Source organism: Leuciscus leuciscus, assembly GCF_965113295.1.
Source record: "Leuciscus leuciscus genome assembly, chromosome: 12".
Lineage (NCBI taxonomy): Eukaryota > Metazoa > Chordata > Actinopteri > Cypriniformes > Leuciscidae > Leuciscus > Leuciscus leuciscus.
The window spans coordinates 37,967,952-37,978,959 of NC_138736.1; the positions used below are offsets into that span (position 1 = coordinate 37,967,952).

The 11,008-nt window shown below is 37.6% G+C and overlaps 2 protein-coding genes across 4 annotated transcripts in view; one reads left to right on the forward strand and one right to left on the reverse strand.

The window, feature by feature from the left end:
* The first annotated feature begins 3,798 nt into the window (after positions 1–3,798).
* On the forward strand, positions 3,799–7,632 carry sp8a (sp8 transcription factor a). The gene is made up of 2 exons (XM_082186398.1): positions 3,799–3,901; positions 4,591–7,632. Exons 1-2 carry the CDS (start codon positions 3,881–3,883, stop codon positions 5,797–5,799), a joined length of 1,230 nt encoding a protein of 409 aa, XP_082042524.1. The 5' UTR covers positions 3,799–3,880; the 3' UTR covers positions 5,800–7,632.
* A 1,734-nt stretch (positions 7,633–9,366) lies between these two features.
* itgb8 (integrin, beta 8) overlaps positions 9,367–11,008 on the reverse strand; it is a 28,685-nt gene continuing 27,043 nt past the window's right edge. For all 3 annotated transcript variants that reach the window (XM_082186395.1, XM_082186394.1, XM_082186396.1), the window contains exon 15: positions 9,367–11,008. This exon is cut by the window's right edge and continues 531 nt beyond it. The gene's annotated coding sequence lies outside the window, so the exon portion shown is untranslated.

Here is an 11,008-nt window from a genome sequence, read left to right on the forward strand (position 1 = left end):
CACTTATTTTCTTTGTTAATTTTACTTAACTTAGTTAAGTAGATGTTTCTCTTTTCGATGTGTGAAATTTACGTAACAAATGTGCGTGTAAAAACTTGCAAAAGAAAAATTAAATACATTTTACTTTTTTTTCCCCCAGTGTAGATAACAAAACACTTTTTTGTTACTTGAAATAAAAAAAAAAACGTTAACTGAAATAAAATTTTAAAAAGACATTAATGAACATTATTAACTGAAATACAAGTTAATACTACAACTATAAAAAAAAAAAAAAAAAAAATATATATATATATATATAAATAAAAATTATAATAGTCTCTTAATGATACTAAAATAACACTGGACTGTACTTAGTGTTACTCACCCTCACATTGTATCAAAACCACAGAAGGAAATTTCAGGCATCTGCTCTTTTCTCTACAACGACTGAAAGAGGACAGACACTATCAAGCTCCCAAAACACCATCAACAAAGACTTCCAGAGTAATAAAATGGCTTTGTGTGTGGAACAGACCAAATGCAAGACATTATTCAGGAAATCTTCCCCATGAATCTCATTTGTGTCTCATCTCACACTCTTAGAAATAAAGATTCTCGGTTCTATATGAAACTTTAACATCCAATCCTTTCCAATGCACAAACGGTTCTTTAAAGTGAAAAAGCGTTCTTCAGATTATTAAGATGTTCTTCACACTAAGAAAAAATGGTTATTTTACTGTTCACTGAAAGGTTCTTTTAGGGAACCAAAAATGGTTCTTTGATGTGAAAACCCTCTTTTGGAACCTTTATTTTAAGAGTGTGGAAAATACATGAAAGAGTGTCTCCTTTTTGACATTTAAAGTCATGTTATATTTGCATTATGAATACGATCAGAGAGTTTCTTGTTTCTAACTCTTTTCTGTCATCTCACAAACTTCTCACACACTCTCATGATGACAGACAGCGAATAACTTCCGCCAGCATGTCCTCAGGACGAAACACTCCCTCCTCAGAGGATAATAAGAGGAAACTGTCAATCCAGCTCAGATAAACACACACATACACACAAATATACAAGGACACACATTTACATGGCTTCTAATTAAAGACACACTGCTACTTCCTATTATTTTCCATATAAAGTGATTCATGAACAATAAAGACCAACTCATAAACTAAACCTAAGATAAAACTTAAACGTTTAAGGAAAAATATATATATATATATGTTTTTTCGCAAAAGATGACATCATTAAAAACACTTGACAGAGAGATTTAAGCTTTAGCTTACTTCATGGAGACAAATTTGTTTCCAAAGTGTGACTACAGCATGTAAAATCATGGTTGTGTAAACTCGAACAGTGTTCACACAGCTGCCTAACCTGTTTAACAATCCACACACACACGCACGCACACACACACTCACGCATGCACATGCCCTCGCGCACACACACTGACTGACTGACAGGCCCTGTTCAGACAAAGTGTCATAAAAGCATGTAGGTCCAAAATATCGCAATAATGTCAACAATGTCCAGTAAAGTGAGGATGACATTGTTAAAAAGCTCATGAAACAGATAAATGTATAGGCTATCATAAAAACGTGACTGTGCAGATTCATTCTGGGAAGGGGAGTTTCATTTCTTCGTTTACTAGAATAAAAAGAGAAAGAAAAATTTCTTAGAGGAAAACCATATCCTGAAAATAAAATCTCAAAGCAAATTCCAGCGAGAAGTGTTCTTGCAATCAGAAGAGTTCTTGTTATCTGCGGATCCCGAAATGCAAAATGGAATTTGATTTCTCATGATTGGCCTTAATTGCCATGTATGTAATTGCAGGATATTAAAAGGGTTCTCTGTGCATTTCTGAAGAGATATTTTATGTTCTCTCAACAACCAACAAGCAAACAATTAAAGCCCCCCCTATTCTTCCCCATTTCTCTCTCGGTCGGTGCGTTTTGTCGGTGCTCGATGGTCCGTGTTAACGCGCTTATTATGAGAACAGGTTCTTCACGAGATTTCTGCACATATACGTGTGGGAAAGAATGCGAAGAGAGAGAGAGAGAGAGAGAGAGAGAGAGAGAGAGAGAGAGAGAGAGAGAGAGAGAGAGAGAGAGAGAGAGAGACATCTGTTCAACACACACACATATGTGCAGGTCTACTGTATCATGACCTCTGAACTCCGGTTAACTTCGAAGATACCACAATGCTTTTATTTTTAAATAGAATTAAAAATATTTTTGAAAAGGGTGTGAAATTGAAATTACAAATATGTGTTTGACCGATTTTGCTGTAGGCTATTTTGTATAAGAAGAAAAAAAGTCGCACAGCAAAACAGAAAATAGACGTTTTGTTTCAGTCTTTCACTAAAGTATGGCCATTTATCCTGTATAGACTACTTAAAATACAAGTGTATAATAAAGCAAATTTCCCATATGAAAACTATTTCGTTAATTTATTTAGATAAATGTATAGGTCGCATTTCTAGAAATTAAAAACACTGTAAGAGAAAAGTAAACAATCAATTAGAAGTGTATAAATAAAGATGAGCAAATTAAGAAAAACCTATACTAAAATAATAGCTATGTCTGATTATATTAGCCTATATAAAACCAAATGAGTTGTTCTAATTCTGACCTGAAAACTGAATTGATCCCGCGCCTGATTTGTATTAATTAACTTTCCCCCGCTGCCCTGTAATGATCGAACATTAATATCAAACAAATAAAATCACGTGTGATTAAAGCTCACCTCTTTATTAAATTTGAAAGTCAAATTAAACGCATGATGCGCACGTGCACTGCATGATGATGTGTTTCCCTCCGAGCGCGCGCGTGAAACACTGTTACTGTTTTATCACTTTTGCGCATTTCGTTTCCTGTCCACTGCATACCTGGGATTCAAAATCTAATTTTGAAAAAATTAAAATATAAAATAAAATTTGAAAGTTAAAGCAAATAAAAGTTTAAAATATATATATATATATCTAGATAACTAATCAAATTTAATCTGCGACCAACTGCTTTGGTTTTCTTGCTTCCATTAAAACCCAAAATGCTCTTTATGACCTCAAATCATGCAGTGATTCTCAAGTTCTTCTGTAATTAAAGCAAACCAAATAATCATTCTCAAATTAATTTCTTCGCACTAATGAATGCATTAAGAATAGCGTAGGCTACAAAATAGACGCATTATAGCCAACTGGTAATCTTAGAGTTTTAGCATCCGTTGCACTTTAAATATGTTGCAACACTTGTGATTAAATGCACTGTATATCATTTCAAACGGTGTTTCCCATAAGCTGGAGTGAGTGAGACCAGAAGCAAGCAGTGCAGGAATGCCTGTGGATCTCTGCAGTGAATGAGATGAAAGAGGATCGAGCTCGTGCATGAAGTTCATCTCCTCTTGTGTGTGAAGCTGCTGCTCCAGCACGTGCAACTCCCACTTCAACCCCGTCACGCCCTCATAAAAACACACATATAATCCTGCACTGTTTATATATTTCATATTAGTATGAAATCTAACATCCATTTCATATTAGTGTTCAATTTTGCGCAGCGAAATTGAATATGAAGAAACACCCACATGCATCTCATTAGCATAAAATATTAGTTATCCTTACATGGGTATCCCCAACAATTAGCCTAAAAAAAAGGTCCACGAAAGGTTCACCCGCCCGCCCTTCCCACTTGTAAACAATTCCCAGGGCAACACGTCACCGAGAGCTCCGCCGATGACATCATCACCGAACGCAGCACTCCCGAGAGTTTCCGCTGATCTGATTGGTCGAGCGTGATCTGGTGGATCTTCAAAGCTCGAGCCGAAAGCATTTGTGCAGCGGTGGGCGGTAAAAGTCTCCAAAACAGCCGAGAGACTTATAAATGTGAAGACCTTTCACAGGTGATGGCAACTTCACTTCTTGGGGTGAGTGTGGCTACATCTCTCGTGTCCTGCAATATTTAGAGTGTCTGGGATTTTCAACTGAAATGAGAGCAATCTAAGATTATATAAAGTTTATTTGATGTAAGGTTACATTAGTAATCTTGAGCGTAATCTTGCGTAATGAAAGTTACATTCGGATTGCACTATAGCATATCCTGAAACGAATATTTGCTTATTCACCTTTTTATTCGATAGCCTACTTCTTTAAAGACCGTCCTGTTTACAAAATTAGCGAAAACAACATTTCATTTCCGGAGATTGAACAGTTCTTGATGTTTCGGGATATGCTCTTCAGATTGGTGTTTTTGTTTCTGGGTCCTCGGGTGGTTTGAATGAAAAAGTTCTCCTTTAATTTCATGAAAAGAATAGCAGATTCTGAAAAGTTTAATGCAAGAATATTGTGTTACTTTTAAACTATTGCAGCTCTTTGCTTTCGAATTATCGCAAGCATTTAAAGCAAAAAAAAAAGGTTTTATTTTGAGTACATTATTTATTATTATTATCATTATCGTACAAAAAGTTTATTGCATCAATATGTGTAAAATGGGCTGCATTGCAACTCTGTTTTTAGACATATTTCAGAGTATATTATGCTGTAAATTGACCATATTTTGCAATGTGGCAAGGTTCATGATTTGTCCCGTAAACCATGTGTTTTTTAATGGTCACAGGAGGAACCGAGGGTTGGATCCACTCCACTGGCCATGTTAGCAGCAACCTGTAACAAAATCGGGAGCTCGAGTCCCTCCTCGGACAGCGGCTCGTTTGGAAAAGGAGGTTTTCACCCGTGGAAGCGCGCGGCGCCCAGCAGCTGTTCTCTCTCCCCGTTCGGCGCGCAACGGAACGAGACATTCAGCGCCAACAGCTCGTTCTCACTAACGGGCTCGAACACATCCACCAGTCCGTTTGGAAACGATTATCCCGTGTTTCAGACTTCAGTCGCGAACAGTTCCCCGGACCCGAGCGCGCAGTCGGTGTTCATCTCGAAAGTGGACACTCTGCAGGGGATTTACCCGAGGATGAGCGTCGCACACCCGTATGAGACTTGGTTCAAATCTGCGCATGGTGGCATCTCCGCCGGGGACGTGGGCACCGGTAGCGGGTCCTCCTGGTGGGATATGGGCACCGGCTGGATTGATGTTCAAAGCGCGAACGGCGCCGCGCTCCAGACCTCTTTACATTCACCCCTGAGCGGGTACAACTCAGACTATTCCACCATAACTCACTCCGCATTCAGTACCAGTCCATCTCCGCATCTTCTTACTGGTGGGCAGCACCTGATGGACGGATTCAAACCGGTTTTATCCGCCACCTACCCAGAAACCAGTCCCGGTGCCACAAGCGCAGTTTTATCCGGGTCCCCGGTGTTACCGCTTGCAGGGTCACCACGCTCATCCACCAGGCGCTACTCGGGCAGAGCCACCTGCGACTGTCCGAACTGCCACGAGGCGGAGAGGTTAGGGCCCGCGGGGGCCAGTCTGCGCAGGAAGGGCCTCCACAGTTGCCACATCCCGGGCTGCGGGAAAGTATACGGAAAGACTTCTCACCTCAAAGCGCATTTGCGCTGGCACACCGGCGAGAGGCCGTTCGTCTGTAACTGGCTGTTCTGTGGGAAGCGCTTCACCAGGTCCGACGAGCTCCAGCGGCATTTACGCACACACACCGGGGAAAAGAGATTCGCCTGTCCGGTGTGCAACAAGCGCTTCATGCGCAGCGACCATCTCAGTAAACACGTGAAAACGCACAGCGCCTGCGAGCCCGGGTCAACCGGGGTTAAAAAGGGCAGCGATACCGACAGCGAACAGAGTGTACCGGGCAGCCCAGCCTGCCAGTCCCCGGAGATCATCCACACCACAGAACCCGTACAGAACGGCCTCTGAAAACAACCATACACACGCGCTCTTGAAGATAAAGGTTCCAATTAGAGCCAAAACATGTTTAAAAAAAAAACTCTTTACTGTCAGATTCATTCGAAATAGGTAAAGAACCCCGAAACACTGACCTGAAGAAATTATATCCAAAGAACTATATAATTCTTTAAAAAAGGTTCCAAAATATTCTTCTTAAAAGAGCCAATTTTAAACTCTACAAAACATGTTTTTTTCCACTGTAAAGGTTCCATGGATGTTAAAGGTTCTTCTTCCTCCTGACACCCAGAAAAAGGTTTTTGAATTTAGGATTTTTTCCATGTCATTACATTGTTTAGTTTAGAGCATAAGAAACAAATGGTTTTTTTATTTTTATTCTTATTTTATGCTATGTCCTCTGTAGTGGCAAGACATAAAATGACATGAAATGACATATAGGTAAAAACAATGGGATTTTTTCCATTCACCAATACATTTTTGTAGGATTTTTTTAACCAAACTTTGTATAACGATGATTCTCATCTACGTTATGAAAAATATAACGGAATGAATTTATACACTATTTTCCTTTATGCAATATGTGGGTAAAATGGCCATAACTGCATAGTCCCATTCAATACACTTTATCTAATTAGCATTTTAATGTATTCTTGGGGCCACATGTAATGAAAAAAGAAGCGTAATAATAATAGGCAACATTTTCATAATAATATCTAATATTTTATAGGAATATTATATGATTTCTTTCCTTATTCACTTGTGTCTCCCGGAATGCCTGATAAACAAGTCCTGGTGTCTCTACAGTGGACATGTGTGAAATCAACCCTGTTTTGTAACAGAAAGTCATATTTTGATTAGAAACCCCATAACATTTTCCTGAGATGTTGATTTATGGCAAACAATTGCTCAATTTGATCACTAAATTAATTTCAGTCATTTTTAAAGACCAATGATAAGTTGTGATGGTGAAACCTTCAAATATTTGATATCTCTGTAAAGCCCTGAATATGCTCTTTACAGGACAGCCACACTTAAAACTCCAGAAAAAAAATTCACTAAAGGACAAAAGTCTATTCCTGGGTCCCGGGAGGACATGGAACCACCGGAACCTTTATTTTATTAGAGTAAACTCTGCAGAAGTGGTTGTTATTGCGTTTTTTTGGTGAACTATAATGTCTTCAAAGAACCAGAACAGCCTTTATTTTGAAGAGCGTCACATGTGGACGCGCAATGGACTAAATCATGCAAAAGGCCAGTGGGTTTTATCGATCTATGTTAACTTTGTTTGATCATATTTGACTGTAAATCAGCAGAAGGTCTCTCAGGTGTTCTTTATGGATACAGTGATGAAAATAACCTCGTAACACACTGCTGAACTTTCATATTTGCGCTGCATTTGCCATATACAGATTCTCCATGTCTATTGAGGCACTTTATTAGCTAAATAAGAAAATCAAGGATTTTATTTCTCAACAGCCGCACAGTTGTCTTATTACTCTGTATTTGCCAGTTTAATTTTGTGCTCCTTGATTTTGAAATGCACGCATAATTCGGAGATTTCTGTTCATTGGTCTTATGTTCCTCGTGCAGTTGATATCTATGACAGTGAATCTGAACTCTTCTCAATGCAAAGTGAAATTGTACATAGGACTGTCTTGAAACTCTATTTATCATCGAGTTTGATTTTGTGCTTTGAAGTCTATCAGAGTCGCACTTTGAATCTATATTTATAATTTCAGTTCTCGATCGGTTTGTTTCTCTTTTGTTGTATAATTATTTAATTGAGCATGTGTTTGTATCTACTGACCGTTTACTTTGAGGTAATAAAGTCACATTTGACTTGCATATGGACTGTTTCTGAGGGAAGTGATAATAACACTAACATTAATACTACTAATAGCCTAGCTATAATAATAGCCAATGTTTTAGACATTTTTAGAAAAACATTGGCTATATATATAACATGGTTATATGTAAGCGTTTTGACATCCGCACATATCAACGGTATTAAAGCCTGTATATGAGCTAAAGATGACTTCACTTGCTGTATAAGAATCTGATAATTTAATAATGCAAAATAAACAGAAATGAACAGAAATGAACTTAGAGTAGGCCTATAGTCTGCGTAAAATACAATCACGTCTCATCAGTTGGTTTTGATCAGACACTCATAATGACTGATGTGCGCTGCGTTTTTAAGAACAAATAAGCATAGGCTAAACAAATTTGCCTATAGCCTATTAATTTTTTATGACGCACTATTATTAAATGATCATGATCTTAAATTATTTTAAATGAGGTTGGCGGAAACTGTGTAACTGGAAGTGACTATCTCAGAATATATTCTCTCTACACTCATAACATAATAAAATCACACATGTAAATAATGCCAAACGTCACAGTTCGACTTCTAAACCGCTGTTTCCGGTGCGGTGACGCGAGTATCTGGCGCCGCTCAGTGTTCACTGCAGGAACTGCAGCTCAAACACGAAGCCGTTTTTGCTTTTATTTAATCCCAGGAAATTAATTATTGATACCATCAATACTTGATATTGTATTTTCACTAGTTAAATGTCACCTGTCCACACCAACGCATCTTTTTCTGTCCGTTTTGGCCTTCCGTCCATCATAGGCTGCTATTCACATTCAGTTGTTGCTATCAAGAAGTGATTTCTTACTAGTTGAAATTCCAATTTTTGCTAGTAAAAATCATAATTGTTGGTTACTAGTGCAAATTTCTGTTCTCGATATTGACAATTAAATTGCTAGTAAAATTCTTCATTTTTTATATCAATAATTTGATTGCTGACTGTTCATTTCTGATATCATTAATGTGATTGTTATTAGTAAGAAAGCCATATAGATATCTAAAATTATATTGATATCAGAATACATTTTCTGGAATTTATATTTGCACTTGTAACCATGTAATTATTGATATATTTTTTTTAGATTTTTACTCTAAGTCTAAGAATTGTATTTGGAGTAAGAAATCAATTCTTGATATGAACAACTGAATTACAATAGCAGCCTATGGTGACATTTAACTAGTCAAAATACAATTACAGATATCAAGAATTACAGCTTTTACTAGTTGAAATGTAATTCTATGATATTCCTGCGAGTGTGGACGTTATTGCTGATATCAAGAATTCACATTTTTACTAGTAGGCCTATAGAAATAACATTTCTGATATCAAGAATTAGAATTTTAACAGTGAAAGTTGAATTGTTGATATCAAGAATTCCTCTCCTGTGAACGAATAAAAGTTAAAAGGCTTGCCATACCAGCTCATCTTCCAGAACACAAATGAAAAATGTTAGGAACAATCTTACGAGACTTTATTAATCTTATCCCGCCAACTGACTTTATTGCAGCTCAACAGAGAAAAACAGCAACAGGATTTAAAACCTAAAAAAAAATTTATTTAGGTCTCAATAACATGCCAACTAAACTGAATACATTTCATTTTATTTGATGTACCTTTATAATTATCCTGCCTTTATAATATGAATAATTTACACTTAATCCAAATGTGAATGTATAATACACTTTAATTATGACACAATTTAACTGAAGAACTTTGTTATGATTTTTATTGATATTCTTTTTTTATGAAACCAACTACATAGCATAACAATCGAGGCTGGTGTGAGGTTTGATTTACAAGTACAAACACAATCAGTCAGAAATGTGCAGTTTCTACACTTATTGCTGTACCAGGATCTGTTCACACTATACAAAACAATCCAACAAAGCATTTATTTCTAACAAAAAAAAAAAGAGAGACAACTACAAATAAATATCTGCTTAATTCTCCCAATGTAAACACTGTGTTAGAACTGAATTGATTAGAGCCACAGGAATGCTATGGTGACCGACCGCACTGCATTATGGGTCCGTTGGTCGAGGACGAAACGGAGCCTCAGTAGTACACGACAACAGACATGATAAATACCCACCAGCAGGTAATAATTAACACTCAATACAGTAAACTAGTGTAGGAAGAAACGTCCTTAATAAACTCCAGTCGTACCAGGGAATTACGCAGCATCATTTGAGCTGGGAATAGTGCAGAAAAATAATTTACTGTTCTGAGATCTCTGCTTAAATATTAACACGCTCAATAAACCTGAATTTCATGTTCACAATCTACAAAAAAAAAAAAAAAAATAATAATAATAAAATCCCACAGCTACCCACAAAATTGTTAGGAATGGTTAAGCGTAAGCCGAACACTAGGTGGCAGTCTAATCCCAGTCAGCAGGACAGGGCTTTCCGAACCACTGGCTGTATCCCAAATCACATACTTCCTCACTGTGACAACAGAAGTATGTCGGAATTCACAGTCCTCATAAAAGAGGAGGCAAAAAGTCTCCGGATGACCTACTTCTTCCAGTGGGATTCTGAAGTGTGCATATGATGGACACTTTACTATCCCATGAGGCCACAGGAGAGGATTTATGAATGAACAGTGAAGCGACGCAACACAGCAAATGTATTACATCCGGATTACATTCCTACCACACACACTCATACTATATAGAACATATTTTTAGCGGTCGTGAAGTACGGTTTTTACTCTCTGGAGTAGGTACTTTTTTTTAATAAGCAGGCTAATTACTTCCCAACCGCTAAAAATATGTTGTTAGTGTGTGTTAAGTGTACTGCGCTTTGACATTTTTCAGACCCGTGACAGTCTTGCACACTTACGTCCTGTCACGTGCACACGCTCTCAAGTGGCCAAACCACAAGTGTGTGTGGGTATCTGAACGGGCCCCCACTTTTGTTTTTCGCCTACCGTATAGAATGAGATTTCAGATGCAGCAACTATGTTGAGAATTGAATACTGGCATAATGCTTAAAGCATACTGAGAGAATTGCATTTTAAAAACATTTGCAAAAAGTATGCAAAAGAACATTCAGCCAGCATGCAACATTGGGGTCACATGACCTCACAACTTTGCATGCGTTTTACTACAAAGCATATAATGCATGCAATTTCAGAAATAAATAATGTTGCATTTTTAGTTTAAAAAGTATTTCTGTAGTCCAAATAATGCATCGAGAAAGAGATGTCAAAATGTCGAGCCTGTTGCATTGTGGGACAGTGCACTTCGTGTAATCTCAAATGCATCAAGTCTTCTGTGTAATCTGCATGCGTACTGCAGAAATAGAAGAAGCAGTAAGATAGTATGCTAATTCTGAACACAGCCAGAG